This window comes from Neodiprion pinetum, chromosome 5 (assembly GCF_021155775.2).
Source record: "Neodiprion pinetum isolate iyNeoPine1 chromosome 5, iyNeoPine1.2, whole genome shotgun sequence".
Classification (NCBI taxonomy): domain Eukaryota; kingdom Metazoa; phylum Arthropoda; class Insecta; order Hymenoptera; family Diprionidae; genus Neodiprion; species Neodiprion pinetum.
This window is the reverse complement of record NC_060236.1, coordinates 29263889-29281446: the sequence shown is the minus strand read 5'-3', so window position 1 is coordinate 29281446 and position 17558 is coordinate 29263889. Positions and strand designations below refer to the sequence as shown.

At 43.0% G+C, this 17558-nt stretch overlaps 1 protein-coding gene and 1 long non-coding RNA gene across 8 annotated transcripts in view; one reads left to right on the top strand and one right to left on the bottom strand.

Moving 5' to 3' along the window:
- Positions 1 to 17558, top strand: part of LOC124220147 (uncharacterized) — a 149326-nt gene that overhangs the window by 61559 nt on the left and 70209 nt on the right. The gene's annotated exons all lie outside the window — the stretch shown is intronic.
- Positions 791 to 15684, bottom strand: otd2 (uncharacterized protein LOC551357 homolog). Of its 5 annotated transcripts, none has more exons than XM_046628615.2 (7): positions 15062 to 15684; positions 11049 to 11379; positions 9505 to 9656; positions 4812 to 4999; positions 2913 to 3033; positions 2531 to 2794; positions 791 to 2385 (listed from the first exon to the last, which is right to left on the bottom strand). In XM_046628615.2, exons 2-7 carry the CDS (start codon positions 11302 to 11304, stop codon positions 2284 to 2286), a joined length of 1083 nt encoding a protein of 360 aa, XP_046484571.1. In that variant the 5' UTR covers positions 11305 to 11379; positions 15062 to 15684; the 3' UTR covers positions 791 to 2283. The 5 variants fall into 5 exon arrangements, with proteins under 5 accessions (XP_046484571.1, XP_046484572.1, XP_046484575.1 ...); XM_046628616.2 differs by having other exon boundaries at positions 2534 to 2794; XM_046628619.2 differs by having other exon boundaries at positions 2531 to 2737.

The window sequence follows — 17558 nt, the reverse complement described above, 5'->3', positions numbered from 1 at the left end:
TTCGGAAGATTAGCGCAGAGAATCAAGGATGTGGTGAATGAGTAGCCAAAATCGCTTCAAAAAATTACGGCCATTAAATTAAAGTATAATTTGGTGCCTTTGGTCACATGCCCCAATTTAAATTCATAAAAAGTGTTTCGTAAATCAATTTATACGAAAGTAAATAGCTTTTTTGAGCATCAATTTATACCTGTTTCATTGAAAATTATCGCCCAAGATTTTCTTTAGAGAAGGAAACCTACATTTGCGTACATCACCTTGTTTCAGATTTTTGCAAATAGTCGAAACGTGGTTGAAAAATTTTATAGTACTAAATGTTTCTCACGGAAAGAGCTGAACTTTTTCCGATTTTCTTATTCGTTTTGTTCGTTGCTGTGAAAAATTGTTCGGTAGCCCGCAGAGCATAATTTAAACATGATCAGAAAGAGATGACGAGAACAGAATTTGCAGTCAATACGACGACCGATGAACCGGAGAAAAAAGCTTCCAGCGGCTAATGAAATTCTAAAATGTGTACATATAATGGGGAAATATCGTAGTGTTTAGTATTGATAACAAATGAACAACAAATTGCATACTTAACCACACGGAACGTATAGGTACAACAATTCAATACACAGTTCAAATTTGATATATTAATTCATACATGACGTAATGACAAATGTGTATGTATCTCGTAACGTCGTTGTGTTCGTTCGATGACGCCATTTTCACATTCACCGTCATCATCATCATCGTCGTCATTATTGTTAGTTAATATTATTATTATAATAACAATCTAAACAGTCACATACTTACATGATACCTCTACGGTTTTTATTTACTTATTTAATGATTTTTCGGATACCTTTTTTTGTTTTTTTTTTGTTTTTTCACCCTCCTCTTTTTCTTTAAAATTCGTGCACGTTTAATGTTATATTCTCTCGTCTTACGCATTAGGCAGGGAAGATGATTCATTTGATCTATAATCAGCGACATTGGATAATACAATTATACGAACAACTTAATTCGTTTCTAGTAATTTCTACGTACATCATAATACCGGTAAAATTTTAACCATTCATTTATTCATTCCGTTCATTATCTTGTCAGAGTGATGGTATAGATTCGATGAATGCATCTGATAATTGTTATATTTAGAATGACAGATTCACATTTTACGTATAATACAATCGTACTTTAATACACAGACCCCGCTATGTTTTATGCTAAATTCTCCTCGGTAATATGTCTGTAAATTACCCTGAAACAAAAATCGTTGTTTTCTTTGCGATTTTTTCACTCTCCAAAGCAAAGAAATCGCTTCTTTAGACTTAATTGATTGAAAGATATTTTTTTTTTTTTTTTTGTTCGCCGAGTGCGTTAATTTATACGGTGATCGGTACATTTTATACGATCTAACTTCCTATACACTATATATATATATACTATGCACGTAGTTTCTTAATAAAAGCTAATCATTTTACAAACATGATAATTCTGGTTTGAAATTGTTTTTTCTTTCTTTTTTTTTTCAATTAAATTACCTTACCTATAATACATATATCTGACTTATGACAGTAATAATAATAATAATAATAATAATAATAATAATAATAATAATAATAATAGTAATTCATATAATATTTACATTAATATATTCTTTTATATGTATATTCATTTATTTATATTTATTTATATATGTATATGTATATATATATATATATATTTTTAATTTTCGATTTTTCTTTTTTTCCTCCGGCTATGCCTTCGCTCAATGTTGTGTGTTACACGTAGCGTTCGTAAATTTTACGTCATTAGTACTCTATATTCTTTTCGATCATTTTTCGCGTGAATAATGACACTTAGTGGTAAATGAAAATCTGGTTTAACCGCATCAATACGTCTTATTATATCAACATATTATTATACGTCTCGAGTTGATTGGTAAAAATGAAAAATCGAAGGAAAGAACGCTTTTGTGTTTTGGAGATATGTCTAGTTTCGTCCCAGTCGCGTTTCGTTAATTTCTCTCTCTCTCTCTCTCTCTCTCTCTCTCTCTCTCTCTCTCTCTCTCTCTCTCTCTCTCTCTCTCTCTCTCTCTCTCTCTCGTGTTATTTTGTTTTTGTCATTTGATTTGTTGTAAATTTTGTTTCTCTCACATAAATGTAAACCGTCCTTCGTTCTTACCCGTCGTCAAAGTTAATATCTTGTTCGGATCGCGTGAGTTTCAATATATTGTCGATGATATGTAGGTGTCTGGGCCTTCCTCGTAGTACCCAGAGCCGGATGTTAGGCCGAAATTCACTTCCGATCACCCCAACCGGCGCTGTTATAAAACCAAGACGAGGCACTTTCGTCCCTCGTTTTGCTCCAAGTTGTGTCCAAACCGCTGCCGCCCCCATCCTAGGAAACGGAAAGTCTTTAATTAAACAGCCTCCGTTTCGTCTGATTCTATCGTTACAAGACCGCTCCTCTGGCTATAGGGAAATCGCATGTAATTGAAGTATTATCGAAACCAAACGAAAGCCAAAGGTCAGAGCTGACTTACTACCACGTTCAGCTGGTGCGGCGCCGGTGACAGGTAGTCCATGTTCGTGTAGTAGGACGAGTAGTTCTGGTAACACTGTTGCTGACTCGCCGTCGTTGTCCATGCCAGTCTTTGGTGATCACCGGGAAATCCACCCCCGCCTTCCGTTACCGCAGGACTCCAAATACTGCTGCTGCTTCCGCCGCTGCTGTAAACCGTGCCGCCCAACTGAAATGGAAAGCCTAGTGAGTCCTGGCTAGTCCATGAACGAAAGGCACCGGAGTCCTGGGAGAAAGTCGAGAGAACCCGTGAGAAATGGTTCACTGATTTTACCATGTTTTAGCTGTTTGCTAATTCAAACTTATTTTATAATTGTATGAAATTTTTCGGGACGACGACTCACACTTGGCGGAGTTGTACTAGCAGCTAGAAGCAGACTCGTTGCACCTCCGGCAGGCTTGTATTGTGGCGAGTCCCTCAAAAGCGCTGGTGAACTTGCCGCCGAACCGCTGGTACCTCCACTTCTACAATAGTTTATTCGTTTTAGTCAGTTTTTCTTGTCCTGTACATTTTCTGGAGTTTTTTTCTCTTTTTTTTTTTGGTCTCACACTCAAATTAACCCTTCGATTACCGTTGAAGCATATTTACTACGATGACGAAACAGTTGTTGTTGTTTTTTTTTTTTATTATTTTCTTCTTCAATTTAAATTTAAAAGTCCTGAAATCATTTGAAAAATAGTAACGCACGCGAAAGAAAGTTTTCACGGAATAATTTCATTTGAAAAACTATTTATTTAGGCATGATAATTGAAGAACGCTGTTTTTAAAAACTGTAAATTTTCAGACAGTTTTATTAAGATGAATGATTTTTTTCACCCGGAAAGGAGACTTGGCCGTTGAAGGGTTAATTGCTGAAGCTTGTGTGACGGTTGTATTCAGGCGAACGATGATTATCGATAAAACGAAGATACAAGGAGAGGGAGGAAAAGTAAAATTCGAAAATCCTCGCGGTCTTGAATGATCAAGTAATCGTAAAATTGGAGTGAAATTGAGTAAAGGTTCATCGTTTTATTAGGATTGGTAAAAAGCGTTGGTCAGATGATACAAGGTAGACTTGGTTGACTTTGGCAAATGGGGTAGTTAAGTATGGCTGTCCATATTCGAGAAGCGTGTTGTTACAAAAGCCAAGATGAAATATCACCGATATGAACGAAGCTTCGGGCTTTCTGAATTTTTGCTACCAGCGAATAATTTTTTAGCCAAAACACCATTGGCGAGAGCTTTCCGGTTCAACGTTGGTACGATGATTTCAATTACGAAAAGCTCGAACGGTTCGGAAAAGCTTTTTCTTATGGTTCTACCGTTATACAAGCTAACACTTTAATTAAGAGTCGGAGAGCCTGAGGGTTCAAAGTCCGACGGATGATCGACTTGGACTATATATTAGAAAAGTTCACTTATTTTGAGGAATGATAATTCCTCAATTTTCATCTACCACTCTATTAATTTCTTGTGATTAAGGTGAGGGACACAGTTTGGACGGTCTAAAATCATACATATTTTTGGGATTTTTTTTTTTTTTTTCTTAAGAAAATGAAAACACTTGGAGCAATTTGAGTTCGAGGGCTTTATTCTATTCGTAGTTTGAAGAACATTTTAGAATATTTTTATTGAAATTAATAACGAAACGGCTGCATGGTGCATACAAGTAGCAAACGACAACGTTTTTAATCCGATGGCGCAGATTCCTCGGTTCAATTTTTATCCAATCGACTTGAAATCTGGACACAATCTTTAAAACTTGTTCATTGCTTCGAGCTTGTGTCAAGATTTTTAAATTTCAATCCTAAAATTTTTTTACAAGATTCTTTCAACATTGCTTTGTTCGTAATTGTATAAATTCGAATTTTCTTTTCTCAACATTCGGGCTATGAGATCGAATCCGAAAAGGTGTTTTTGACTCGAAAAAATTTTCCATCTGCTACAAGTTGGACAGTCAGTGATGTCGGGAGATGCGCCACCGCAAAAGCCCTCCAGTTCGTAGTCGTTCGCTGCTTATATGCGCTTTGCCGCCATTTCGTTGTCAATTTAAATGAAAAAATGACACAACGTTCTCAAAACTGTAAATAATAAAGCCCCCAAACTCGAATTGCTCCAAGTGTATTAATTTTCGTAAAAAAAAAAAATCTAAAAATAAAAATAGATGTCTTTGTTCGTTGTTATAAAAATGCATGTTGATTTTTTTTGATTAATTTTGTGCTTTCTCAGTTGTCAAATTACGAGGCGTGATAGTTTTACTCACAGTGGCGTTGTGGCTGGAACAACGGCAGCAGGGGTGGGTGTTGCGGCAGTAATAGAGGGTGTTTTTCCGGCGGGAGGATTGTTGCCTGTATTAGAGGAAGGTTTTTTCGACCTCGGTGTTTTTTCCTGTTGCTGTTGCTGCTGCTTCTGCTGCTGTCTGCATTTTGCCCTACGGTTCTTGAACCATACCTAAAAAACACGAAGACGACTCGTTGTTCACCGCAATCGTTTCGAACGACGTTATCGAAAGAGTTGTGAAAATCCGAACAGGAAGTCTAGGGATATCATCCTTGGTTTCTCACTTCGAGTGAACATTCAGCGACGGGTAATTTTGTGTTGTTATACATCCGGTTCACGGTGTTTAGCAGGTGAGAGAATCTCGACGCTCTTTTGTTTCGGGAAAATCGCGCGAGGCGAAGTTTAATGCGCTTAAAGCTGTACGCAGAAGAGTCGAAAGCTTGCGCGCGGGTCTTCGTCGAGGTGTTTTGTATACCTACGTTGCGCCATCAAGCCTGATAAATAACGATTTTGAACGTTGTGAATTTCCAGATGGACTCGAAACGTCGTCTCCGTTTCACCGCGTGCCCTCGAATCCTTCATTCGTCAAATTTACGCAAATCCACGCTTTAAACACGTTCTGCCAAATCGTGAACACCGAGCGTTTGATTTTGTTAGAAAATTTAAGTTGAGAACGCGGCTCGGCTTTCCCCAGGACCGCAGACAGAGAGCCGCTGCGAAGCCCCGTGCGATCAATGTTACGCGGAGGTGAGCTTAGGTTTCTCGGGATTTTCTGTCGCTGGGGAACGACGACACGGCCTCGGCGTTCTTCTACTATCGCGAGGCTGCCCGGCTACCCTGATACCCAACCCCTCCTCACCCACGGGGCGGGGAGGGGTGAAACGAGCCGAAAATCCCAGCACATCGCGTGTGAAATGCACTTTCCCCATAAACTCGTCGAAGCAACGATAGTTTCCACGCGAATCGAACCATACAGCAATTGGATGCGGGAAAATGGTCACACTGGGAAAAGATTTCGTTTGATACGGTGACTAGAAAAATTGAGTTAAACAGGTATCGTTGAAAAAACTGTTTGAATATTTGTTGGAATTACGAGAAACGACGTACGCGTAAACATTTTGCGCTATCGTCGATCCTTTTTTGTTTATTGCAACGCAAAATCAGTTTCTGTGGTTTACTCTACTTTTTTAGCTAAACAAGGCTTTAACGTCAATTTATTCTTGCACGAGCGTTAAATTTTCGCAACAGTTGCAAGAAAATATAGCAACAGCGATCGTAATGAGAAAGAATAGCAACGGATACCAGACTTTCCGGTAACAGCTAGAAAACCGATTTCATTTTCTACCCACAACTATATTATTCGATCGTGGTGAAAATGGAAGATAGTTAAGGACTGAGCGGTAACCGGAACTAAAAATTTCTCTCAGCGCACATGTTCCTGGGAGAAAAACCACAGAACCAGATAGACTTGGTTCGGAAAACAGGATTCGTACGCACAGGGAAAACCTGGAAAACTCTGGGAGTTTCTTACAGCAGGGAAAAGTCAGGGAATTTCGAAAATAAGATTGGAATTTTAAGTTTCTTGAAGAAATAAACTCGTTCTTTCACGTACATTACTTGATATCAAACCTCCTTTCGTTTTTTTTTTCACTGAAAATCGCCGGCTGTTGTTTGTAAATTAGTAGTCGGACAGTAAATTACTTACTAGGTAATATTGAAGGTATTAGTATTGATATGCAAAAAAATTGTCGTTAATCAGCGGTATATATCTTGGAAGGTTGCTGAAAAAAATCCCATTTTCAGGCTGGAACACCTGGAAAAGTCAGGAAATTTCGTGTTCTAAAAAGCGTACGAACCCTGGAAAAGCGCTGCCAGTCTCCGACTGCAATGATTTGAAATTACTTTCACTGCGAGACGTTACCGGAAGCCTTCGTAATTCACGGAGGGAATTTCAAGTTCCCCTGACTTTTGCTCGAAGGTTGCCGCAACGACGGACGGGATGCCAAAACGGCGGGTTTTTATGGCTACCGAAAGCGAGCGCATTGACGGCAGGGTAGAAAATTCGTGGGATTCGTGTCGCTGCATATCGTGGGCTCATCAGTTGCCACTGAGAGACCAGGACCTCTTTACCTCTTCCCTGCACCTGGCCTTTGTGCTAATGGTAAAAGTCGAACAGAGAACTTGGCGCTATAGATTTCTGCACGTAGCACGGTTCCTGTGCGATCGGCGTCACAGGCAACCTAATTTTTCGTAACGAAACTCGGCTTTCCCCGTGTTCACGTTTGGCGTTTCTCTATATCACGTAGATCGCACGTAATTTCCGGCAAAGTGCAGGGAAGCGCATCATCGGCGAGTATGAAAACATATTCAAACTCGCCCAGAGCTTGTGTTCTTGGTCAAGTCCCTAAACTGAAAGCCGACTTACGATTAGGCACCTTTACGAACGCCAGCTAAGTCGCAGGTAATTTTCTTGTGCGTGGAAATTGAGGCGCGATAACGATAATTTAACGAACTGTATATTTTTACAACAAGCAAGATGTGATGTTGATGAGAATTACGGTAAAGCTTGATTAGATTAGATTACAGTTTGCGGAGTGCCTGCGTTCGGTATTAAGATGACTTCGTTACGGATGAGGATGAAGAAAATAATGTGCAAAGGATGCGGAGTTTAAGTTGAGTGTAGAAAAAAAAGCAGATTTGGAATTACGTATGAGATGATTTGAAAGTGTGACTGAGGATAAAAACACTTGGAGATGGAAAGTTACGAGGTTTATGGGAAGGTGCTTGAGATGGTGAATTCTTGGAAGTATATGTGCGTGAGGGGATACACAGTTAGAACTCTGTGAACCGACCAGCCTGCGTTTCCAAAGCCAATAACTAATCATCTACGTCATTAAGGAGATCCTTGGAATTGCGATACGAATTCATCGACTTGGCACAGATCACGCTGACAGCGTTGCCAACCCTGAAGAAATTTCTTTAAATCTAAAGAAATTAGAGTCCGTTCAATGAGTAGAAAAAAAAGTTTTCTTCTTATTAAGAAATGTTGTCGCTTATGCCGGAATCTGAAGATAATTAATCTGAAGACGTCTGACGAAATCTCAAGACTGATAGCGAAGTCTCTAAATATGCTCTGTGAAATCGAAACAACAAACTAAAAATCAGCCAATTGTGAGGTTCCTGAGAAACCAATTATGCACCGATTAGATACCGTCGGAAATTTTCAAACGATCTTGTCTCACAAGCTGGTGGTGGTCCTAAATATTAAAAAGTTCCTAATATCTCTATACTAAGAAATGAAGTATATTATTGTGGACAGAGAGAAATTTTTATTTCCGGTTACCGCTCAGTCCTCAACTATTTTCATTTTTTACCACAATCGAAAAATATAGTTCTAGGTAGAAAATGAAAATTAGTTTTCTAGCTGTTACCGGAAAGTCTGGTATCCGTTACCATTCTTTCTCATTACGATCGCTGTGAACCTATATTTTCTTGCAACTGTTGCAAAAATTTAATGCTCGTGCAACAATAAATTGACGTTAAAGCCTTGTTTAACTAAAAAAGCAGAGTAAACCTCAGAAACTGATTTTGCGTTGCAATTAGCAAAAAAGGATCGACGATAGCGCAAAATGGTTAGGCGTACCTCGTTTTTCGTAATTCCAACAAATATTCAAACAGTTTTTTCAACGACATCTGATTTGCTCAATTTCTCTAGTTACCGTAACAAATGAAATTATTCTCAGTGTCGGCAACGCTGAATTCGGGCATCGAGTCGCTGATGAGGCGATGGATATTTGTTTGTTCTAGGATCCCCGGCGCGACGTTTGCACGCCGCATGGTGCACGCATCGTGCAGTACCTACTCGAGAATCGTCCAAGCTGAGAAAGATTCCCGCACCTATTTCTGGCCCCTTATTGACCGTCGCGTGGTTGGTATTCCTCTAACGCGACCTAACAGGATAATCGAGTTAGCTCCCGGCGACTGGGAATGGCGAATCGATGAGTGCCACGTGCCGTTGTACACACACGGCTACTGTGCTTACGCCTCTGTGATATGTTTGCGCGGGGTGTGCCTAAGGTTCTAATCTCACCGAGCTAATACGCATCTCGTTTTATCTTTATCTAAATACGTAAGGACGCGCGAATCTGAAAATCGTTGTTAAATCGTGTCGAAGAGGACACGGCGTCACGTTCTTTCCTTCAGGGTTCAAAATATCCTACCAAAATTACCTCCGATCAACCTTTCGATATTTTCTGAGCTTAATTGGAACAAAAGTCAATTTTCAGATCAAAGGTCAGTGCAGGCTTTGCGTCGAGCTTTCATCTCTGTATGTACGTGGCGGGATGACCGCTAAAAATTTTCTTAACACTCAAATTGCTATTTTTTGGTTGCATCGATGTGCGAAGACTGAGCTATGTGAAACAGTCCGTGAAGCTTCGTGCGAAAATAATGTAAAGTAGGGATATTATATTTGTACTTTAGGATTAAGAAAAGCGCGTCGAATTCCGACAGTGGATTGTAGAGATGTTAGTTTACCCAGGAATTCATTCCTGGAAGACGGAAATTATTGCGATTCTAATCAATGTTCGAGAAACTGTGTATTCGTGTCTTGGGAAAAACGTTTCTACGTAGAAAAATGATACGTTCCACTGGATTTATGAAAGTTGAATACGAACCTGAACTCTTGACTCTGGTAGATTGATCTTGAGGGCGACTTCCTCGCGCATGAAAATATCCGGATACCTAGTTTTCGAAAATAATCCCTCGAGCACGTCCAGCTGAGCCCTTGTGAACGTCGTTCGTTCCCGTCGCTGCTTTCGAGGGTTACCTTCAGAAATGACGAATCACGAATGAGAGTGAGTTGGAAAAAGGTGAGCAGTTGTCTACTTGAAAACGTGTTTCTCTGAATCTGTATCGCGCCAATTATCGTCATAGTTATGTCGGTACGAGTGCACCATCAAAATTTCGCGACGATACTTACTATCGTGATTAATGATCTGTATCAGGCTACGCAACGGCTGATCACCGCCAGTACTCGTGACTACTAACGAAGCTTCGACATCAAAAAGATAAGAACACACAATTATAAAGAAGTCGATTTTCCGACGTTAATTGGCATCAAGATTAAAAACCAAAGCAAAAGGGTAGAAGGAACGATACGGACTAAATGGTTCACTGCTTCGTCACCGATACGAATCGACGCGTATAAATATCCCTGTATGTCAGCGATTTATTATACAGACATGGAAGCGAAAAGACGCGAGATAACGATCAGATAAAATCAGACGAGCGATCGTCGGTGAGGGTGTCGGCTAAAATGCCCGTGGCGGGTGAATTACTGCAATTACTGTAGGATCAGCCGTCAGGTAAACGAACGCTGCTTATCGTTGTACTGCCACCTAGGTATTGAGGGGTTATACATAGTCACGGTTTTTTAGAAATCGATTTTTTTTTAATTTCATTTTCGTAAAGTACCTACATATATTCAAGTATACGCACAAAAAATTTCACGTCGATCCGACAAACGTTGTCGAAGTTACGCGCACATTTGCAAAAACGCCCCGAAGCGTTTGAAAGTGCTTGTGAAAGTTTGAACGCGTTTTTCTCAAAACTACGTTATCAAAGTCAGTGAGCAAGATTTTTCGGAAACGGCTGAACCGATTAGTCTCAAATTTTTACACAAGCTTTACGAATATATTTTTCACTCCTTGATCGAAGCTTTTTTCTCGACAGTAAATATTTTACATTTTATAAACAAATTAAGGCGTGGATTTCTATGGAAGATCGATTTTTTTTTTCAGAACACGCCGTTTTGTTAACAATTAATATTTTGCTTATTCCTTCGACCAAAGACCAAATAATGCCTTATATTAAGCAAGTCGTTTTTGTTTTCTTATTTCGGACGATTTAGTCCGAAGATATCTTGCTCACCGCAAGACGCCTGTTTTTAGCGGTGCTCCCAGAGTTCGACTATAGCAGCTTTAGAAATTATAATCTTTACAAATAAAAAATATCAGAACAAAGTTAAATGTTACCCCCCAATATGTATTCAAATTTTTATATCAACAAATCGAAACGTCTCTTCGTGAAAAATCCTTGAAAAAACGTTTTTCTCGGCCTCATGACTAGGCACAACCCCTACATTGTTTAAACATTACAGCGCGTGTATAAAATGACATGTTTGAGGATGAAATTAGTAGGGCTGAAATTCGGCACTCACAGTAGTAGGACTCACCGGCGGTTGTGCAACCGGGGTAGCCAATGCTGGTGTGGAGGGCCTCGATCGGCGGCATACCCAGGGCGCTGACGTAAGGGTTGGTCTTCAGGGCCCCGTAAGGCCCGGCGGCTGAGGCCCCAAAGCCCGCGGGACCGAACAAGTCGGTAGCCGAGGCGGTGGACGAGGCGAGTCCGCCGAGATCGGCGCCGCCTCCGCCCCCGGCGCAACCTGCCCCCCCGCCGAGGCTGTTGGGCCACATCACCACCGCCACTTCCGGTCCCCGTTGTCAGCCCAGTCACAGAGACGTCGGCGAGCTCGACGTCCCGCCCTGGAACTGGGAAATCTTTAGTCAGACATAGCGGTTTAGTGGTTAAGTGGGTTTTGGGCGCCGTTTTTGAGATACGTTTAGAGTTTGGGGCACGCCTGGGGGGCGATTTTAGAGCGAGGATCACGCGGGCAGTTGGTCGTCGTTGGCACGAATGGCAGCTGCGATGCCCGACGCAGGATAATCCCCGACTTGCAACACGATTCCTCAGCTTTGGCGCGGTGGATGCAGCGCCCCGCGTCCCGGACGCGCTTGATCCGGGCTTTATCCTCTCCGGTTACGAAGTCGAAACGCTATTTTTCCAACATAGATATTTACTCGGAGTGGATCTTCGCCGACGACGCCATCTCGCTCCTGGGTTCTGGCTCCGTATCGACTGCATCTGCTTTCCCACCTCCGTTTCAGGATGCAACGAAATTATATGAGAATATGTGACGTAGTGCTACCATACAGGCACTCGATACCTCGACCGAACACCTGTAAGACGCAATGAGGCCAGCTATGACATTTTTTTCTCCCGACACAGATGTCCGGCAGACCTCTCATGTCGGCTTTCAGACGTCGCACACGTGTTTCGGATCACTTTAATTACTTTCATTTGCATTCGCAGTTCCTTCAATCAACACCCGTCGCATTCCGATATCGTTACGTCCACATTTTTCTTGTCTCTTTCTAGAAGCTTTACGACAACACGACCAATGAAAGTGCGAACAAGCTTGGACAAAATCGTACTTGAACAAGACCATCGATTGGTACTGTTCTCAACATGGGAATATCGTTAAATGCTGCAAATCCTTCGGAAGGTATCGAAATACCCAGATATCAATGGGTACAAATGAAAAATGTCTTCTGCAACATAGTTCCTCATCCACGACTTGGACTTTGTAGAGATCGTAAAGATCGTGTGACGACGTTTTGTTGGACCGATACGAACAGACCACGCAACGAATGGTGGTAGCCAAGCAGTGGGTACAGATGTGTGCACCAAGCAACGCAGGGGCGCGAGTCGTGATTCTAGCAATAAACCACGCATGGTTTGTTTTGTACAAAGTGTAAAGGTAGGCGGACTGTAAATGGTGAAGTCGATGTTGAAGTTGCGGTCCCCCTTTTTAATAAAGTATTGTTCTTCGGGCACTCGTGTGGGCCGCGGCACAGTCTCTCTTTGCCTTGGTCGGTTATATTAAAAACTCGACAGAAGGAATTAGGGAACGCGATGGCAGGAAGTGGTGCTTCAGTTCTCTCTTGTGCAGTAACCGTGAAATCGGCGAGGCGCGAGCTGCCCTTTATTTTTTCGCAAACCCCCCAGCATCTCGCCTCTCTTTTCGATCCTGGTCCTCCTCCTACACTTGCTACAAGCTACCGTGGGGCGGGCCTCAAGGATTGGCTCTTGAAAATCCTTCGAGGGTCTCTCTTCTCCCCGTTCACTGGACCTTCCCTGGGTCGTTTCTTTTGGTCTCGACTCGACGAGCACCTCTCACCGATCAATCGATTCCACTTTCAGCCGGCCTGCTCCCCCGCCGAGACCCAACCGCAAACACTCTTTTTGTTGCCAATGAACGAGTACGCGTCGAGTGTATCTGGACCAACGGGCTAACGACTCCTAAATCTCTGTTATTGCCATGATGTGGCCTGACATCACGCCTCGATGACCACGGCGTGGATCGTGGCGTGCTGACTTATGGATCACCAAAGCATGATGGGGCACTGATCGTCCACTACCGTCCGTCCGATATCATTACCGAAGAATGATTCTTCGATTCTGCACCATACACGCGGACACCGACGTTCGTGGTTATTGGAAAAACCGAGAGGTACCTGTCGGCCCCTCCCGTCAGTAAAGACTCCCGGACTAGTGTAGAACCGCACATTGTTTTCGCGAGTGTTTGCTCAACGAGCATGCATTGTTACTCGAGGATGCTCAAGAAAGTCGAGTTGCACCGTGCTCCCGCGTAAGCTGGGCTGCCGTAGGTATTAAATCATCGAGTGGGTGGAGGCGTGGGTGTAGCTACGCAGGGTGATCAGTCGAGTCTGCGTTCCCTATGCACAGCCATGGCATCCTTGATTTCGACTGCGAACATTTTTCGATAACTAACTGCCCACAACAATAATTTAAACTCGCTATGTGCAATCATGTTTCCTTTTTCTTTTTTGTTGCATGTTACCTTTCATCGTCTTCATGCTTCATGGGCGTTTGAATGTTTATTTTATTTGTTTATTATTTTTTCTTTTTTTTTATCTTTTTCAGTACAATGTATGCGGGTTCGGTTTGAACCAGACGTCAAATGATTCTGAGAACTACTATTATCTCTTACAGGACAACAACGAAACTATTCATACCGTACCCGAACGGATTTTTCTCTCTTCCGTGGTACCGACGGTAAGGAGAAGACGAACGAACGGACTGCGAGATTTTTAATAGACCGTAACCTATGTATTTCGATCCCCATGTATACCACCTTAAATCCGAACAATTCTTTTTAATACCCCAAGGGAATTGAATGCAATTTGAACTCATACCCCGTTGTTGCGGATCCATTGAGCGTAAAACTTAATTCCTATGGAAACGGCACCGAGTTGTATATAACGTATACGTAAGATATCTATGTATACCTGGCACACAGATGCACGCAGGGTTCGAGATCCTGGAACGTTGTTGTCCGTACGGCACATTGTAATTCCGTCGGAGCCAATTTCGCTGGGTTTTTTGTTCGCACGCGAACGAGGACGAGGATATAGGACTCGAACGATCATGAACGCGGCTCGGTTTTGCCCCCAAACTGGGTGGTCGAGTCAGTTTCGTCTAGCAAAGCCTCCTTCAGCTGGTTCTTTTAGAAACCATCCACCCGAGATATGGGATCGCGCCTCGATCCTCGCGGAGCTTCGGCCTTCCAAACGTCGTCGGGCGTCTCATAAGCATAAACTCTCCAAGTATTCCCGAGTCTTGTAGAGCCAAGTAAATCCTCTGTTCCGACGCGCCTCCAACGGACCTTCGTCACCTTCACGTAGGTGACAATCCTCGCCGCGATTGATTTCGGTACCGAATTTCTAATTCCGATTCTCTTCAGGCTTCCTCTTCTTCGTCTTCTTCTTCTTCTTCTTCTTCTTCTTCTTCTTCTTCTTCTTCTTCTTCTTCTTCTCACTACTTCTCCAAATGCGTCCTGGTCCAGGTAGTCCATACGACATTGCGACGGTGGATGGAACCGAGGCGACTGTCCCGGTTCTTGGCCGGTTGTCCACCGCGAGAACCGTAAGGGAGAGGCAGGAAGAGCGTAGCAGGGGCAATCCAAGAAGATTACCGTAAGCAGATTATTCTGCCGGATAGCGCCCCGAGTCCTGCCTCCGCTTTCCTCGGCTCCGCTGCTGCTGCTACTACTGCTGCTGTTGCAATCACGTACCTAATTCGCGCGCGAGCTACCGCGAGACGGTCGTCCCTTGCCGTCAACCAGGAGGCTGCGGATGCGACTTGAACTTGACCGACGGTTCACCAAACATCACGATAACCCGACGTCGAATGGATACATACCTACTTACAATTAATGTGCCAAGTGCAGAACAACGCTGTTGTGGATTCGCGTGTGAATTGTTAACAAGAGCGAATTAACCGAGATGTTGTCTTAGGGTGAACAATCAAGGAACCGAGTAACCACTGTAACATTTTTGATGTATAAACCGAGTACGTGAAACAACCTACCTATGTTCGTTCTCCGTGATCAGTCAGCTTCAGTGCAGTAGAAATTGGACGAAGGTGTGAAGCTTGGTAATCCTGGATCGTTGTGCTTGGGTTTTAGTGCGAATAGTTTGTTGCATGAGTATCCAGTATCTTGGGGTTTGAGTTCTTGCGGCGATGCGGTGAGTGGCGCACAGTATCACAAATCCGGAATCCACTCAAGGCTGATAATTGCCGAATAAAGGAGGTCCACGGAGAAGTCACAGAGAACAAAACTGACGAAAGGAAATGTAATAAAGAAAATAAAGAAACGGGAACGAAGCACTCGTCGAATCGGATAACCAGCACAGACAATTATCAGAGATAACGTTTCGGCCTTTCCGAAGTGTATATAGGTGCAGGTAGAGTCTTTATTCCTTAGCCTTACTTAATCCTGGCTTTTACCCCGCGTGGTAGGTACGTATGTACGCGAGACCGGGGCACGGGCGAACGCGCGATCGGGCGAAACGGAGCGAACAACACACGGACAGACGGACAAACGGACGAGAGACAGAGCCTGCTATAATAGCAGTAGGGCGTAGTAGAAGCAGCTCAACTTTTCACGAGAAGTTTAGTTTGTTACGGTACGCTCTCTCTTCAGAGGGTTGTTTGGGGCGTGGGGGCACTAACAGCGTCGGCTACTGGCTCAGGGCGTGCCCAGAGGGGCGAGGGGAAGGAATTCCCAACGGCGACTGCGCCTGCGCCAAAAGCGGTGGGGCACCAATCGGTGACCACCAATTTCCCCACTGTTGCCTCAACTGCGATCAAGGCAACTGCGCACTCTTCACTATACGTATGCGGTTGGTAGACTCCGATTCCGGAAATACTTGTCCCAGGAACTAGCGCTGTGCTCTCAAGTCCCAAACCGACGGAGGCTGAAGAACCTCCGCTCGTTAGCTCACCCCTCGCATTTCCTTGGACCACGCATTCCACCGCGACATATTCGGACCAGCAATCTCAGTACCTGTTACTTAACGACCCTTTCATCATGGCGGACAAATGGTCCATCGCCTTTGGCGTATCGTGTTCCAATGAGTCCGCCATCGGCAGAACTCGTATCAGGATTTCTAACGATGAACGAATAGCTTCCTTTCACATGTTCCGATTCCATAAAGAAAATAAGACGCTTTTTGTACATGGATCGAGGAATCCAAGGAAGTGTGGTTTATCTTCTTCTCCTTTCCTAAAATCGATCACCTTGTATCTAAAAGAAAAGAGTTTAATATCACGCTGGTTTTCAGTCACAACATTCTGCACCGATTGCTAAATACATACGCATAACTGTGGCAGTGTAACGCACCGATATAGATACGTGCGATATTATACGCGTAGTCACCGATGTGTACGACACACACGTATGCTTGGAACACTTTAATTTGCTCACGTGCCAGAGCGCGGCTAATGCTCTTACAGGATTCCGAAAAGATCAGCCAGCATTACTATGCTATTAGCGTAGCTAAGACCGGCTTGCTTCTATAAACCTACATACACCGGCGTTATACTTTGCACCCATTCACCGACTCGGCCAATTTAACCAGCTATTGACTCGAACCCTGCGCAGAGAATGGAAACGATCGGATGATCAACGCGGCGCGAGATCAACTCATGATCCTCTTCCCGCTTGGGCTGCTGTCAAACGGCAACAGTGTTTATGAAAGGAAGACCTTGATTTCAGCAGCTTCGAAATTACCCTATGGAATGCGATCGTAATTGCATCATCAAAGTTCATTTCTTCTGCACTTCCGACGAAATTCATTACCAATTCTAAACTCTCGAAACCGAATGACCGCAAAAGCATTAATTCATCTTGAACATAATGATAAAGTATGAAAACAATGTCGAGTATTTTGGATGCTCGTAAAGTCATCAGGTATTCATTCGACCTTAGAAATTCTGGATAAGTCAAAACTGCCAAATCACACGCCAGCATTTTTCACTCTTATATCCTGTCTTCCGGGACCAGCAGTCATTTTCCTCTCACTTTCATGGTTAATGGTAATTAGTAATGTTACTATTTTCAGTCGCGATCACAAGTACAGTAAGACATTATTAATGAACCAGTGAGATATCATCACTTTGGTATAACGTGTTCCTGATGAGTCTTCATGTAGTTTCGAGTGGTTCCATTTCGGTACGTGTTGAACATTAACCATTTTTTTTCCGTCTGTTTGTTTTGGTTAGAAAGCGGCGAGAACTGCGGTTCAGACCCGAAGAGATCATTGAACGCGCATTACCGTCGAGCTTGATATGTGTAAGCGTGTATTAAGTCGGTCTTCCGATGGCCTTGTGCACCTCACCACGGCCCAAAGTAAATAGAAAACCGGCTAATACGAACCACGCGACTAGGTTTTATACCAAATGTAGTTCAGCTCGAAGATCAGCGCCGGCTCAGCCGTTCGACAAACTGTTCGAACAAAAAGGCAGCGAAAAAAGGCAGCCACTGCAAATAACCCCCAGTCATCGTCCGCTACTCCCCCTCATT

What these genes read in the sequence shown, in the direction of transcription:
- otd2 (XM_046628615.2), bottom strand. Translation starts at nt 11,304, where the DNA reads ATGTGGCCCAACAGCCTCGGCGGGGGGGCAGGTTGCGCCGGGGGCGGA. An exon ending in GTTCCAGCCACAACGCCACT is followed by an intron (nt 3,034 to 4,811) that starts GTGAGTAAAACT and finishes AAACTATTGTAG; the next exon opens with AAGTGGAGGTACCAGCGGTT. An exon ending in CTAGTACAACTCCGCCAAGT is followed by an intron (nt 2,795 to 2,912) that starts GTGAGTCGTCGT and finishes ACTTTCTCCCAG; the next exon opens with GACTCCGGTGCCTTTCGTTC.